This window comes from Anarhichas minor, unplaced genomic scaffold (genome assembly GCF_050575085.1).
Source record: "Anarhichas minor isolate MPS153535 unplaced genomic scaffold, ASM5057508v1 ptg000027l, whole genome shotgun sequence".
Classification (NCBI taxonomy): Eukaryota; Metazoa; Chordata; class Actinopteri; order Perciformes; family Anarhichadidae; genus Anarhichas; species Anarhichas minor.
Genome location: NW_027466473.1, coordinates 1,431,066 through 1,447,163, shown reverse-complemented (window position 1 = coordinate 1,447,163; position 16,098 = coordinate 1,431,066). Strand labels below are relative to the sequence as shown.

Genomic DNA, 16,098 nt, shown 5'->3' with positions numbered 1-16,098 from the left:
AGACCTTTAAGCCTAGTCTTCTTATTAAAGAAGTTTAGTCCAGATTCTATGCTGGAAAACAGCTCTCTCTCTCTCTCAGTTCTGCTGCTGCTTTTTATGCTCGTCTGAGGCTAGCACCTTCCTGATTTCATGCGTCACTCACACATGAGTCCTCCTGTTTCTAGGTCAGACACAGAATTTAACTGATTTGATCCTGTTTTGAACAGGAAGGATTATATAATGTTTGAGTAACTATTTTACATAAAGCGTCTATGCAATTTATATGTTTAATCACTTATATCATGAAATCAAACAGGTCATATGCGTTAACGGTTATACTTTTAAATCAAACAGGTTATATTTTTTAATGGTATACTTTTATGCTTTCATTCTTTTCTACAATCTTCTTACAGCTCCTTAAGATATGATGGTGCCTAGCCTTTGTAGGTGAGGAGAAGGATTCTGATTTCTGTCAGTGGTGAGAAGCTAATACAGGAGTAATATGATCTCTTTTCTTAGTTCTTGTTAGTACACGTGCTGTAGCATTGCTGAATCAACTGGAGAGATTTAAGACTTATTAGAGCAGCCTGATAATAAGGAATTGCAGTAATCAAATCTAAAAGTAACAAATGCATGAACTAAATTTTCTGCATCGCTTTGAGACAGGAAGTGCCTGATTTTTGTTACGTAGGTGAAAAAGGCAGTCCTTGAAGTTTGTTTTATCTGGGAGTTAAAAGACAAATCCTGGTCAAAGGTAATGCTGGATGCCAGCGCAATGCCATCTAGAGAAACTATATCATCAGATAACTGATGTCGGAGGTGTTCTGGGCCTAGTAGAATAACTTCAGTTTTGTCTGAGTGTAACATCAGGAAGTTGCAGCTCATCCAGGTTTTTATGTCCTTAAGACATGCTTGCAGTTTAGTGAGCTGGTTGGTTTCATCTGGTTTGATCGATAGATATAATTGAGTATCATCTGCATAACAATGAAAGTTTATAGAGTGTTTTCTGATAATATTGCCTAAAGGAAGCAAATATAAGGTGAACAAGATTGGTCCAAGCACAGAACCTTGTGGAACACCATGACATTGGTCTTCATCGAGGTTTCATCGTTTACATTTAAAAACTGAGATCGATCAGAGAAATAGGATTTAAACCAGTTTAGTGCGTTTCCTTTGATGCCAATATAATGTTCAAGTCTCTGCAGCAGGATGTAATGATCAATGGTGTCGAACGCAGCACTAAGGTCTAACAAGACATGAACAGAGACAAGTCCTTTGTCTGATGCAATGTATCCAGTCAAGATTTAAAACATGTTAAAGAAAATTACATTTCAAGAGTAAGCTTATTTCTTTTTTTCTTGTGTATAAGAGATTCAGAGACATACAGAAGGATAAAAACACAAAGTACACGTGTGTGGGCAAGAGAGAGAGGGACTGAATTAATGGTCAGAAGGAGTGAAGTGAAACTGAAATTAGACTTTATCTGGACAGTAATGTTTACAATGGCAATGTCACTGTATAAAGTCATTAATATCCCACTGGAAAATAATGTAATAAAATAATTAACATTTCTGGTGGAAGTTCATAAAGAATGAAGAACACAGACATCCAGCAGTAGCATCCCTACCTTGAGCTACTGTAAAACACGAATGGCGTCCACAGTGTCCATTCTGAGCTGCTGTAGAAACATGGCGGTGCACAATGGCGGACTCCGTGGAAGACGACCTGCTCCCTATATAGATATACATGGCTTTTTCTAAGCTACGATTCTAAGTTTGAGGTGATTATACACTGATTAAAACATAAATATGAATGTTGTATTCTATTTCTGCCAATTGAATGTTACGCACTGTTCCTTTAAGTTGTTATCTTATATTAAATATCAATCTTAGTTTGACCAGTTAACAAGTAAATGTTTGTACGGGTAGATGCAGCCAACTACATTTGCACATGAGTGTGTTCCATGACAAACATAAAATGGGCAGCTGGTTAAGTCAGTATCAATGAATACTCGTTGTTTTTTAACCTACTTCCAGATCTGGCTAATTGGTTTGGGATGGCTTTTAATGTACATGAACGCTAACCTGACCCGCAAGATGTTTTTTCACACAGAACTATTTGAGAAGCCTTCATTGGAAATGGGGAGGAACTTTCAAAAAGTACTTGGTAGGTGATTGGATGAACCATATGTCAATCAAATTCTTGCTGAAGCCAGTCGGAAGAAGTGCGAAAACATCTTTTCCATGGAGAAAGGACTTCAGTGTAGTTCTTTGCTCTTTTAATGAAGAAATACTCTCTAGTTGTGATAGAACTGATGCTATTGCAGTTTCTACACTAACCTCTTTAGCAGTCGCCATTGTTGTTTAGAACGAACAGTCTCCTGTCCGTGTCGTCTCACACACACTAAGCCACACCCCCAGCTGCCTCCCCACAGGATGCTGATTGGTCCATGTATTGGCCTACCGGACACAAACACATTACTTTAAGTCTGACAATTATCTTGTGACATCGCGACAATCCAGCTGCCTTGCGGTGTAAAAAGAAAGAACAAACAGAGTGGAAGTGGTAGGGAGAAGATGTAGGGGCTGGATTGGAATTGGGCCTTCACCTGCTAATCATTAGCATATTAGCATTGTAATTGTGAGCATGTTAGCATGCTGACTTTAGTATATAGCTCAAAACACCACTTTGCCTAACTGCAGTCCTACAGAGCTAACATGTCTGTCAACTCTTAGTCTTGGTATCAGATCAGACAACACTGCACGGACCAGTATTGGGTTAAGAATCACCACTGTTGGATTTTTCCTAGTAAAAGTCTTCAAGTCCGAGTCAAACAACACAATGTCTTAATGTACAGTAAATATATATATATATGTACAATGAGACACAAGAGGAAGTGCATCATTGTCCACTTTCCCCCTAAATTATTAGTAAATGTCACTAATTATACTTCTTCCAAAATAGTCAGTATTTTCTAAAAGTGAATTTGTACTGCAGCATCTTAATCTACACAAGAAACACAAACAGACCCCAGTGTAAATTTGTCCCTATGCACCACTGCAACACAAAACCAAGGGAAACACTATTTTCTTCTTGGTAGCAGGTGTTTCTGCAGAAACTCTTAACAGAGATGGTTTCATTTCTAAAAGAAGAGCCCATCTTTCCTGCTGCATCCAATACACGATTGCATTGTCATGGCTCAAACATCTTGCAACACTCTGCCTCCTGCCATCCACTGATTACTCCTGTTGGAAAGCCTCAATTAAAGTGCATTGAAAATCTGATTCAGTGTCTTGAATAAAACTGCTACCTGTGTCCTAATAGCCCCCCAAATTAAAGCTGCAAGCAGCGATGAACGGGCCCTTGCAATCTGCAGCGCGTCGGGGGTGCAGGCGGGACTCCGGCTTGCGCGTCCGAGAACGTCCACGACCGTCGGACGGCGCGTCTGCGAGCGAGACATATTTAATCCCGCGTGGACCGCCTGACGCCGGAAATGATGCTTTGCAACCATCCTCAGGCCATGAGTGTTATCAAGCATGTGGAGTTTGGGACTGTTTCGAACAAGTCCAGCTGAGTTACATCAGCTTTTTTCATGGGGAATCACGTAAAGTAGCCGCCCGCTACGGCTAAACGATTCCGTCAAACGTAAAGCTTTTGATAACTTTTAATCACAACGGTCTTGACATGGTATTGACAAAATTTAAAGTGGATCTGATGAAGTCCCTAGGAGGAGTTCGTTAAAGTATAGCGACTAGAAATAGGCCAAATTCAATGGAAAAATGACACAAATATCAAAATTACCGACTTCCGGTAGGGTTTAGAGCATGGTCCCATAAGTCGCCATAGGATACATGTGCCTATCAAGTTTCATACATGTAGTTCAAACGTAGCGCTGGGGCTGCTCTTTTGAAATATTGTAGGGGGCGCTATAGAGGCAATTTAAAACGGACAAGCCAAAAACCCATATACACGATGTCTTCCTATGACCTATGACACATGTACAAAGTTCCATAAGTTTTTGAGCATCTTAACCCACTAAACCATCAGCTTCCTTTTTCATGGCGAACGATGCGTCGCCGCGGCAACAGCGTTCAACGAAAACAAACAATATTCTCGGCGATTTATCATCAATGTCTTAAGGCTATCCTTACCAAATTTGAGACTCATCAGGACACCTGGCTAGGAGGAATAAATCAAAGTATAAAATTTTACATTTCCTTTAGCCAGTAGGCGGCGCTATGAGTTATTGAAATTTTTTCAATTGAAGTCTGTTCAGGCTTGAAGTAGCATCATGCATAAGAAGTTTTGTGCGGATTGGATAATGTACCTTGGAGTTATAACAACTTCTTTTTTCATAAACAATGAAGCAAAATGGCTGCCACGCCACGTCAAGGTTCTTCGATGAAAGCGCACGATTTTTATAAGTTTTAATCACAAAGGTCTTAAGAGCATCCTGACCAAAGGAGAAGTTGATCGCATAAATTCTCTAGGAGGAGTTCGTTAAAATACGAAGGCTGAAATCTGCAAAAAGTGACAAAAAGCACAACTTCGTGGGTTTACTGTAGCGCCCCCTAGTGGTTGAATGCAAAACAATTCACAGGGTATGTTACAGGATCCAATGTGCACATATGCTGGAAATTTGGTAATTTTAGGACAAACGGTTGAGAAGTTATGTGTATTGATATTAAGCCACGCCCCTAAGAAGTTTATTGGTCCATATCTTGTACATGCTAAGAGCTATCAAAACGCTTTTGATAACTTTTGATGATCTAGAACCAATAATGATCCCCCGACGATTTGGTAGCAATCGGACCCAGTATGTAGAAGGAGCTTGCAAAAATGTGTTTTTCACTTCCAAGCAAACTGAGAAGCCATTGGAATTCTAAACCCACTTAACATGTTTTATATTTCCAGAGAAGGTTTTCTAAAAATCATGAGATGTACACGTATAGGGGTAAAAAACTGTGTGAATGACAAAAGTAAGTAAACCTGGAAAATGATATTCCAATAAGGAAACCTTGAGTGATCAGTTTGACGTTTTTATTTATTTTCTTTTTTTTAAAGAAATCTCTGCTCCATTTTTACCTCAGTTACCAGCAAACTTGTCATGTTATGGTTGGACAGCATCACTGTGGTGGCCTACCTGAATATGCAGGCGCACGCAAGGTTCCTCAGCTTTCGCAGGAAGGCTGAAAGTCATTTTTTGTTTCCTGAGAGCCTGACACATCAATCAGTATCCAGATGATAGAAAGCTCTAACTCTCTTCTTGACATCATTGAGTTGCATCAATGTGGCAGTGTTTTGGTCAGCTGGTGCCCGATTTGTTTGCTAGCAGGAAATTTTACCCTGGTGGATACTTTCACCCAACCAGTATGGCCCCTTCGCTCCTCTTCTTCCTGCCTCTGCCCAAATCCATTTTTTGTAATATCTAGATTATCCAGTAGGGGCTGTGTAACTGCAAAGTAACTGTTTCTGTAACAATGCATATTAAAAGCCCAACTACTACCTACCTGCACTGGTAAAATGACCTCCAGTGGTACATTTCTCACTCACGAGAACCTAGGCATGATCACATGACTAGTCGTGTATATCACATTTATCCATCTGTCCATCTTTTAGCTGTACTCACTTTAGCCTTTGCAGGGTCACGTTTAATTAAAGCTTTTTATTGTTTAAAATGAACACAAAAGGAAGTTCCTTTGTCACCTTTATTTCTCTTACATCTTACGTTTTTTCAACTCCTCGGTATGTTCGGTACATACTGTGGAACTGACAATAAAGCTAACTTTGAACTTTGAACTTTACAGGATTATACAGTAGATAATGCATGCATGATAATACAGCTATGGCACAATTACAGAATGCATTTCTATTTTTAGTAGCACTGGAAGCTGATATATCACCGGCCAGAGCTGCATCCTCCTAACATTAGAATGCACATTTTTATATTGCTTCCTTTCGGCATCATCAGAAATAACTGTGATCATTGGGGCCTTAAAATTGATTGGACTCTGTTGTATCTTCTACATACTGTTCTGTTATTCTCTTGACTTTGAGAGGCATGCTCTTCCTCTTTTGTAGTTGATTTGGTCAAATGTTGCCTTGATACCAGGGGCCTTCTCCAAATTCACATTTAAGGATGTGAGTCTGGCACCTAAAGTGATAGAACCATGTTGGTGTATGATGCAGTGCTGCTGTAATGCCAAATGCCAATATGTCTGTTTCTAGATTGTCTTCCTATAGAGAAAGAGTGGATCTGTTTTTTTTGTTGCTGAGAATTGTGACATGCTAAAGTTCACTCTTTATCACAGATCTATTAGCCAACTATTTCATTTTACTTTAACTTGTGTGACCGTGCCATGGGATGATGTGATTGTTGCTCTAAGTCTTCCCATTGGTTGCCTGTGTGTGCTTTAGTTTGTAGTCACCCTATAGCCACATCTGTCCAGCCTGTGCTGACATCTATTGTGTTTGTACAGAATGCTGACACCCACAGTACTGTAATGTATATGCCAGTACCTCTGAGCTTCTCAGCCTCCTGCTGCCATTTTGCTCCTGAATGGGTGAACTGGTTGAATGCTTGGAATCTTGGACGTGACTGATTGTTTCTGTACTTCATTTCTCGGCCAGAAAGTGGTTACATGGTCCTGTTGCTTTCTCCAGAACAGGCCACCAGCAGTACAGGGGTCACCCCACAACGGCCAGCCCCCACCCTGCATGAATCCTGCCTTGATGAACGCTCCTTGGGTGAGAGAGGGGAGGAGGGGAGTAGTATTTTTCACCCCATCCAAACCCACACAGTATCATTCTGGCGATCAACCACAGTATTTACTCTGCTGACATGATATGTGACGAGTCATGATTCATCTCTCAGTTTTCACCACTCATGTTGTTCAAATTAGATTTCATCATGTTGATGCCCTCTGATGTGAAATGTGACTTCTAATTCACGGCATCTTGTGTCACACTTCAGAGCTATTGTTGACTCTCAACACTGTCTTTACATGTTAACCACGGATACATTTTGTGTCATATGAATCTGTTATTGTTGCTAAAGTTGGGTATCATCAAACTTCAGTGCAAATCAAAGAAAATATAACAAAAATCTAATTTCAGTTTCTAGATGGATTAGTTGGGATAGGTCAGAAATGTCCCTTTAAACACTCACACCAAGGGGGGCGGGGGACAGTACACTGGTGTGAGAAAAAAATGATTTTCATAAAAAGAATCCCACAACATACTATCAACATTTCTTTACATGTACTGCTCGTCTATGAAAGTATGTTTCCCAACGTGTGATGAATTGCAGTGAGCATACCTTTGTAAAGCTTATGGTGTAAGAGTTAGTAAGGTTTAGCTGACACTGTGTCCGACTGCTATATAACCACATGGTCCTTTTGAAGCCACCGTTTATGGTGTTGTTGTATAAGATCAGTAACAAAAATGCCTGCTTCAAGTGAGTAAGTGATTTTAAACCAAATCTAGTTTCTCATAGAGAACATAAAGATTAGAAGAAGTTATAGCTTGAAATTCCTTGTATTGTAGAAAACACATTTTTTTATTATATTTTTTAAAAGAACCTAGTGAGATAAATATATATTCTAAATCTGAGACACTCCCCATATGTAATGAATATTTCATATTCATAAATAATGGTATGCAACAAATGCAATTTGAATTAATACCTCATGACTGTATTGTGAATCTCTTGTGCTACTCTGGGTGCCTAATAGCTTAGCCATGTTGATGTCCAAAAAAACATATACATTTAAACATCATTCTTTTCATTATTTAGAATATTTAAGCATTGTACAATAATCACACCAAGAAAAGGAAACCTTGAAAATGACGGTATGATCATGAATTTGTCAGTTTAATGTACAAACTTCATCAAGATGAATGGTTCTTTGCCTTTTCTCTTGTAATTTCTGAGAACAGAAACACAAAGCCCTTACTTTTGTTTTTGGGTCTCATCACTTGTCGGTGTCCTCTCTCTTTGTCTCTCCATGTCCCCCCTTTTCTCTTTCTCTCGTTCCGCTCTCAGCAGTACCACTACCAACAAGACGACTCTCCGCCTCTTGACCAGGGATTCCCGCGGCTCACCAACGAGGTGCACGCCCCTGAGCTTGTGCACGTGTCCGAGAAGAACCTGTCTGAGATCGAGAATGTGCACGGCTACGTGTCCCATTCCCACATCTCTCCTCTCAAGGTTAGCACCACACCCTCTCTCCCTCCATTCCAAGTCTGAGCTTTTGCACCTGGCATAGAAACCATGACCCTCCGGCCTTCATTACAATTCAGCACCATGACCGACTGCCAACATGGCCTTGTCTTAGTCTCTCTCCCTCCTCCGTTTTGTCTCTTTAGCTTTAATATGACCACAGACTGCTCAGTGCTGTTCATAGTTCATTTTATATAGAATTACTGTGTCCGTTTTGATTATCAGATGTATGGAACAATTTGAAGAGTCTACTTTTTGGATGAAGGTTTTCCTCCTACTTTTTACTTCCCTATTTTGATGTGCTTTTCTGTTCCACAGAAGCACAAATCGTAGTTTTTGTTGTAGTTTTTATCTTCGTTGGAAGATAAATGATTAAATACTGTCTCCACATGCCTCCGTCTCTCTGCCTTCACAATTCTTTGCACACATTTCCCCTCTGCATTGTCTTGATTCATGAAGATCCGGTGCATCCTGACCTGGAGTCCAGCCTCTAACATCTCAGTGCCTCTCAGCCCAAAAAGGAGCTCACCTCCATGTAAAGTCCAAAGTTGAAGGAAAAAACACACGTCTCATGCACATAGTACAAGGTCAATAAGAGAGCGACGTTAAAGATGAGACAGCGGTTCAGCTGGCAGATGGACTTTGTTGTGAAGTGGTTGTGTTTCTATTGAGCTTTGAGCCAGCAGAGGGCAATGTTGCAAATAAAGGGAAGTTCATTTCAGGTAGTGTTTGACATCCTTGGCAAACCATTTGTTGTTTCAGTGAACGGGGGATCAATTTCCTGCATATACTGTATGTATATATATATATATATATATATATACATATATATATACATATATATATATATATACATATATATATACATATATATATATATATACATATATATATACATATATATATATATATATATATATATATATACATATATATACATATATATATATATATATATATATATATATATATATATATATATATACATATACATATATATATATATATATATATATATATATATATATATATATATACATATACATATATATACATATATATATATATATATATATATATATATATATATATATATATATATATATATATATATACATATATATATATGCCTGTGCAGTTTTATATTAGTTAATAGGACATTTACTGAGGGTTTTAAAAAAAGTCAGTCCCAAATAAATACCATTAACAACAGTCAGAAGAGACATGGGCATGAATACCATTACCATTAGAAATAATCTGATATGTTGTGGCACATATGCAGCAGAATAATTCTTCCTAATGTTAGTGTTCAAAGCATATATTGTTATTAAGGGAAGTCTAACCACAGTAAGTGGTAACAGTATTACAGTACCTTTACCTTTAACAGTTCTTTAACGTCTTTAGTTCAGATTTCATTTTTCCTTTGATTCAATTTTCCTTTGACGTACCGATTGTAGGACTTGGTGGAATTTAGTTGTTTGCATTTTACAACCAACTGATAATCCCCCCACTCACTCCTCCCTTTCCAAGACTACGGTAACGTGAGCCGTGAACAACTTTTGCCTTGCTCAGAGGCCTACTGGCCTACTGTAGAAACACGGTGGTGCAACATGGCGGACTGCGTGAAGAGGACCAGCTCCCTATGTAGACATGAAGGGCTCATTCTCCAAAAACACAACTATTCTTAGTTTCCGGTGATTGTCCACTAATGAAAACATAGTAATGAAAATGATATTCCATTTCTGCTAATAGATCCCCAGAAGTGTTACACACTGGCCCTTCAAAATTTCATCTGCGACCACAGTTTTTTTAAATGGGCTCCAAATGGTTATGAGAAGTGATCATAATTGAAATCATTGTGTATTAAATGATGTTGGTTTGAATGCATTTGAACGGACGCTTGGCCTTGACTTTGATTTTGTGAAGACGTCTTGAATAGCCAGCAGCATTACAGCAGGAACTCAATAGGATCACATGTGATTGAACACAGCACTTCTCTCGTAGTGTTATTGCTAAATGATGATGTTAATGCTTTTGTCTGAATGTGAAACCAGATTTTATAATCCTCAATGTTATACTCTGTCACCATCTACTGTCTGGAGGTCTGAGTGCTTTAGCTCTGATTACACCCTCTGCCTGTGTTGTGTCATGAAGTGATATCTGTTGACATCTGACCCATTTACATACATTGTAAAATATCTCCAAAGTTAAAGAGTCATCATGTAAATGTAACACACAGCAGTGAAATGGCTCAAACAACCAAATCAAATGCTATATATACGTAGGTATGGTGCAAAGTGTTGTTGGCAGTTGGTAGTCGATGTTGGTATATGTTTATTGAGCAACACACTGTTCTGTTTTCTAATACTTATTTGTTCTTTAATCAGTTTGAGTCATTGGTGCAGTAGGGAACATCAGTGAATTCTATTTTGCACATGTGCAGCCAGTCTGTCACTGGGTAAGGGGCTCTTCCTCATTGACAGAGATAATGCAGGCAGCCAGAGCGATCCACTCCCTCTCATCATCCTCATCCAATCTTAACCCCTTTGAACATGTTTCCCTCCTCCTCCCACTCAACATGTAACAGGGTAACAATTACTAATGCCCGTCTCTCTCTCTTTACCCAAGTATACTGGCTAGTGATCTTGTCTTGTCATTTTCTTACCTGCAGCCTGCACTGGTTACCCGTTTTGATCTTGCATACCCCGGTGTGACCACAGCAAACTACATGGCAAGTTTTATTTTATTTAATTTTTATTTGACCTCTGGGGAATCTCAATCCTCTATATGTTTTGGTGCAATTTCCTTATTTCTGGGTCCTTGTACCCAGATGATTGATGTACCCTCGGTTCTGCATGGATTTTGTTTTGGTGTTGTTTTCAGTCCATCGCCTGAAGAAGCAGTCTTTCCTTCTCTTGTAGATAGCTGCCCTCCCCTCATACCCCCACACAGGGCTCCAGACTAACATTCTTCACCAATGTCACAAAGGTTTTCTTTAGCTGTCCCGAAGTGAATGCAAACCGTCCTGTACCAAAATGTTGTTTCCTTCCTTTGTTATTATCATCTAGTTGTCCATTTTTAGTGTCATAGTAAAAACATGCATTTTGCTTTATAGCCAAAGCTTCTAGGTTTCAGCTGAAAAGTTGAAATCAAATTGATTTGATTTGGTCAAAATTGTCCCAATCATTAGGACATATTATCATTGCTAACCCTATTAAAAAAACAGTCCCACTAAAAGATATATGATTAACAGGATTGGTTTTAAACTCAAACTACTTTATTGTACTGTACTCAGCTGAAATACTTCAGTACATTTACCGTATTTTCCGCACTATAAAGCGCACCGGATTATAAGGCGCACCTTCAATGAATGGCCTATTTTAGAACTGTTTTTATATATAGGGCGCACCGGATTATAAGGCGCATAGAATAGAATAGCGTCGTAAGCGTGTCTCTTGAAAGGTGCCATTTTGGGGTCTTTATACACACAAGTGGTGTTGGACTAGGAGTAAGCACAGTACCGGTGTTTACCGCGGTGCGGCTTTGTAGTTTACCAGTCGTACTGAAACATTTTGACAGAGCGCCGTGTACAACCAGTATGGATCAACCAATTAACCAATTGATCCATATATAAGGCGCTCCGGATTACAAGGCACACTGTCGTTTTTTGAGAAAATTAAAGGCTTTTAAGTGCGCCTTATAGTGCGGAAAATACGGTAATCACTGTAAATCTGTTGTGTTGTCACATTAAACTGCACTTTACTGTGTAACACTTCGTGTTGACTGTGATACTGAAGCTTCTGAGTGTTAGTGCCGTTAGCCAAACACACCAGCTGCTAACAGCTACATGAGAAGAATATACATACTGTAAATACATACTTTACAGACATTCTGTAATTACATACACACACTACATTACAGTCATTTAGCAGACGCTTTTATCCAAAGCGACTTACAATTCAGATTCTATCACATTTCTACACCGTAGAAGAAGAAGAAGTGTCTTGCTCAAGGACACATCGTCACGCGACTAGCAGAGCCGGGGATCGAACCATCGATCCTCTGATTGAAGGACGGCCCTGCTCTCCACTTAGCCACAGTACATACATACATACATACACACATACACATACATACACACATACATACACACACACATAAATATACACACATATACATACACACATACATATACACACACACACACATACATATACACATATACATAAACACATATACACACATACATACATACATATACACATATACACATACATACACACACATGCATACACACACACATACATACATATACACATACATACATACACACATACATACACACACATACACACATTTCCTCTCTGAGGCATTCCGGGTAAGATCTCTGTTTGACCCAAACACATTTTCTATTGGGACGCTGTTAGTCTTGAGCCCTGCCCACACTTTTTTACTATAACCCCATGTGTGTTTGTGACCCATTTGCTTGCCAGTGAATCCCATCTGCTTGTTGTGGTGTTACTGTTATCTGGTGTTAATCTGTCTCTGTTAATGATGATGTATTGCTATTTGGTAAAGAGTTTACTGTTACCAGGTCATGTGTTTAGGACAGTGTAATGACAGGGCTGTACATTTTATACCTGGGCCTTCAGTGCTGTCCTACTACAGTTGAATCACCTCCTAATAACCTCATTATGACGCCACAGCTACGGTTATTATTTGTTTCTAGGGGTGTAATAATACACGTATTCGTATTAAACCGTTCGGTACAAGGCTTACAAACCGAACAAATATAATGTTCTTTCGGTGGAGCCAACCTGGCAAGTTACCCAGCATAGTGCTGCCTGACACGCCCACCACGGAAGAAAAACATTACTCTGTTGAGGCGCGTGTGTTCTGGGAGGCTATGCTAAATGAGCTTAGCAGGAAAACCAACAGCAGCACACACGCTTAAAACTCTCCCCGCAGCGTTTAGACAGCTACTCCATACTGATTCAAACAGGGCTAAAGCAATCGCCACACAATCCCCATTCCCCATAATTCTTGCTTTGTAAAAAAAACATGATACATGAATACGTACATGACGGGATGCTGTGCCATTAACGGACAATGCATATAGTCAAAATCAATGTAATTAACACAATGACAAGAACAAACTCACAAGAACCAGTCACATATAATTATATGACAACAAAGCATGACAAATCAATCCAGCAACTCTGTGGCGCTAAAACACGTATTCCACCGCACACTGAAGAGCACCATTCCAATATTATTCACATCAGAGGGAACAATATTAACCATATCATAAAAACGTCACCATAGACAAATGAACACAGTAGTAACGCTACTGCAGATGTAAAAACACAAAAGCACTTCACTTACCAGAGCTGCTGTTCACTTAAAGACAAAGTCCATCCTCCTTTCTTTGTTAACAAAGAGTTTAGTACGATGTTGTACAGAACATCGGTGCGGTTCAGTTCCAGCCAGAGGTCCTCCTGCGAACGTGTTCATTGAGTTGTAGATCCACTCGGGTCTCTCCAAAAGTTTTCAAAAGCATCGTAGCTTGTAAGTGTCCTGCCGTGCTATGGTGTTGTGTTGCTGCCTTGGTTAGCCACCTCAGGTTAGCGTAGCGTAGCTCCAAACAGCAAGACGCTCAGTTGCAAATAAAACGCATTCTTAGCCATAAAATATGCAATGCTTCTCCGACGCTGTTAGATCTTTCAACTTGAACTCTTACTACTAATATTAAGTTCTGCTAGCTGGCTTCAGCTTCACAATAGTCACTTGCCCACTGACCAATCACGTTATTGCTGAGCTGCACGTTAATGCTGACGTACTTGTAGCCCACCTAGACAGCTCTAACACGTCAAAGAATACGCCCAACATGTCAAACTAAAAATCTGATTGGTTGAAGACTATGACAATCAACAATATCGTCCCCATTCATTTAGACTGCACATGGATTCACTTGTGAGTCTACAGGCCTCCGGCCTCTCTTCTTACCTAGAGACACAGAGGTGAAATCTGATTGGATAAAAGCTCTACTTAAAACAAGCTGCACTGGAAGCAGAGCAACTGAGGAAGACAGTAGCTGTGCAATGAGAAAATAAGATAATGGGGAAAATAATTTGAATAGTGTATTTATGAAAAATTAATAAATTATAAAATAGCTATAACTTCGTGAATCTGTTTAGGCCAGCAGAGAAGGCTTTGCTGGCCCTGACGGCCCACCACTGGTTTAGGATACCTGCATCTGATTTAACATACACTTAAATAATGAAGCATAATATTCAAAGGCTTACAGCGTGCACTAGACCAGTGTTTTTCAACCTTTTCTGAGCCGCGGTACATTTTTTACATTAAAAAGATCCCGCGGCACACCAAGAACCAAACAAGTTACAGAATGACACATTGTAGCACAATACAGCATATATACATACCGATCCCCGATGAAAGTAAATCCAAACGAAAGATATCGTTCGCTGTATTGCCTCGAGCTCACTGTTTTTTCTTTCTTTTGACCACCACTCATACTAGGCTTTTCCTCTGGGTTAGAACTTTGTCCAGGGCCCAGTTCAGAGTCTGCATTTTTCATTTTCAAATATTTCTCCATCGCTGTTTGTCTTGTCACCACAACCTCTCCTGTGCATCATTTAATATACTTAAATTAACAAGGTCATTATTGCGCTACCTACTGCCAGTAGGAATAGTATTTATTACTTAGCCAGCCACTATATTGCAGCTCAGACGCTCAACAATGGCAAACTATTTGCAGCAACTAAATAATATTTTTTTGGACCGATTAAGTGAAACTGGACATTTTCCCACGGCACACCTGACGATCTCTCACAGCACACTGGTGTCAGGCCTATCCCCCTACTTGGTCAGAGAAAACAGCCTTCATTTTCATCTCAACCACACCTTTAAAGTTTTGTGACTTGCACGATGGTGAAGCTATCACAGTGATAAAATATGTCCACAGACAGACAAAACCTGGCAAAGTACTCCAAACCTCCTCTGTGGTTTTGCCATGATCTCACACACACACACACACACACACTCACAAGGTGATAACAACACCAGCGTTGTGGCGGGTAAATGCATAGTTTAGGTTCTACTCTGCCGCTTGTCTTCAACAATCTCACATGTATACATCTGTTAGATAATTATTGACTTGCTTTGGTTGTAATTTCCTGGTGGGTTGGTTCCCTCGTGGAAACGAGGACCTGATTGGATCTGTAATGTGAGTATGACTGTGTAAGGGAGTCGTGAACAGGCCCAGGTCCACCCATTCTGTGCTCAGCCTATTTGTTTACTTTTAGCCTTGGGACTTTTGAATGAAAAATTGCTTTAATACAGCCGGTGTAATTGTAAAAGCAGCAGGGAGGCAAGAATTATGCAGGCAAGAAGAAGTGTAACCCCTGCCTCGCTGACCGAATCAAGCACCACCGATTGGAGAGTGTGACTTAGGGAAGATGCTATTGATTCAAACTGCTGCAATTTTTATCGATTGCCACCCTCTTGCCATGGTAATGTCCGCTTGTAAAAACACATGCATTTTTTTGCAACAATTCATTTTCTGTCAATCAGGCAGGGGTGACGTTTGTGAGTAATAAACACCAATTTGATGACAGTTGCAGAAGCAGTCACTGATTTATGTTCGGTGTCGGATCAACAGTGAACCTCCGTAGTTTGACTTTCTTTCCATGGGGAAAAGATTTTTTTTTCTTTAATCCACTCCCTGTTTATTATTCCTCCTCTGTCTTCTAATCCACACAATGGGAGGCCTTGATTACCATGTGAAAACACAAAGATTGGCTTTTAAAGCCACTGTGGGTTAGTGGGGACATGGATAACAACAGTGCCACCAACAGCAACGATGAGGACACCGGAAT

At 39.7% G+C, this 16,098-nt stretch overlaps 1 protein-coding gene across 2 annotated transcripts in view; it reads left to right on the top strand.

Annotated features, from left to right (window-relative positions):
* dlg2 (discs, large homolog 2 (Drosophila)) overlaps window positions 1-16,098 on the top strand; it is a 284,548-nt gene that overhangs the window by 140,307 nt on the left and 128,143 nt on the right. Inside the window, exons 8-10 of one of the 2 annotated variants that reach the window (XM_076101603.1) lie at window positions 6,643-6,726; window positions 8,024-8,188; window positions 10,872-10,931. In XM_076101603.1, the coding sequence (XP_075957718.1) occupies window positions 6,643-6,726; window positions 8,024-8,188; window positions 10,872-10,931 (309 nt within the window). The remainder of the gene's footprint in view (window positions 1-6,642; window positions 6,727-8,023; window positions 8,189-10,871; window positions 10,932-16,098) is intronic. The other variant, XM_076101604.1, reaches the window with a different exon arrangement.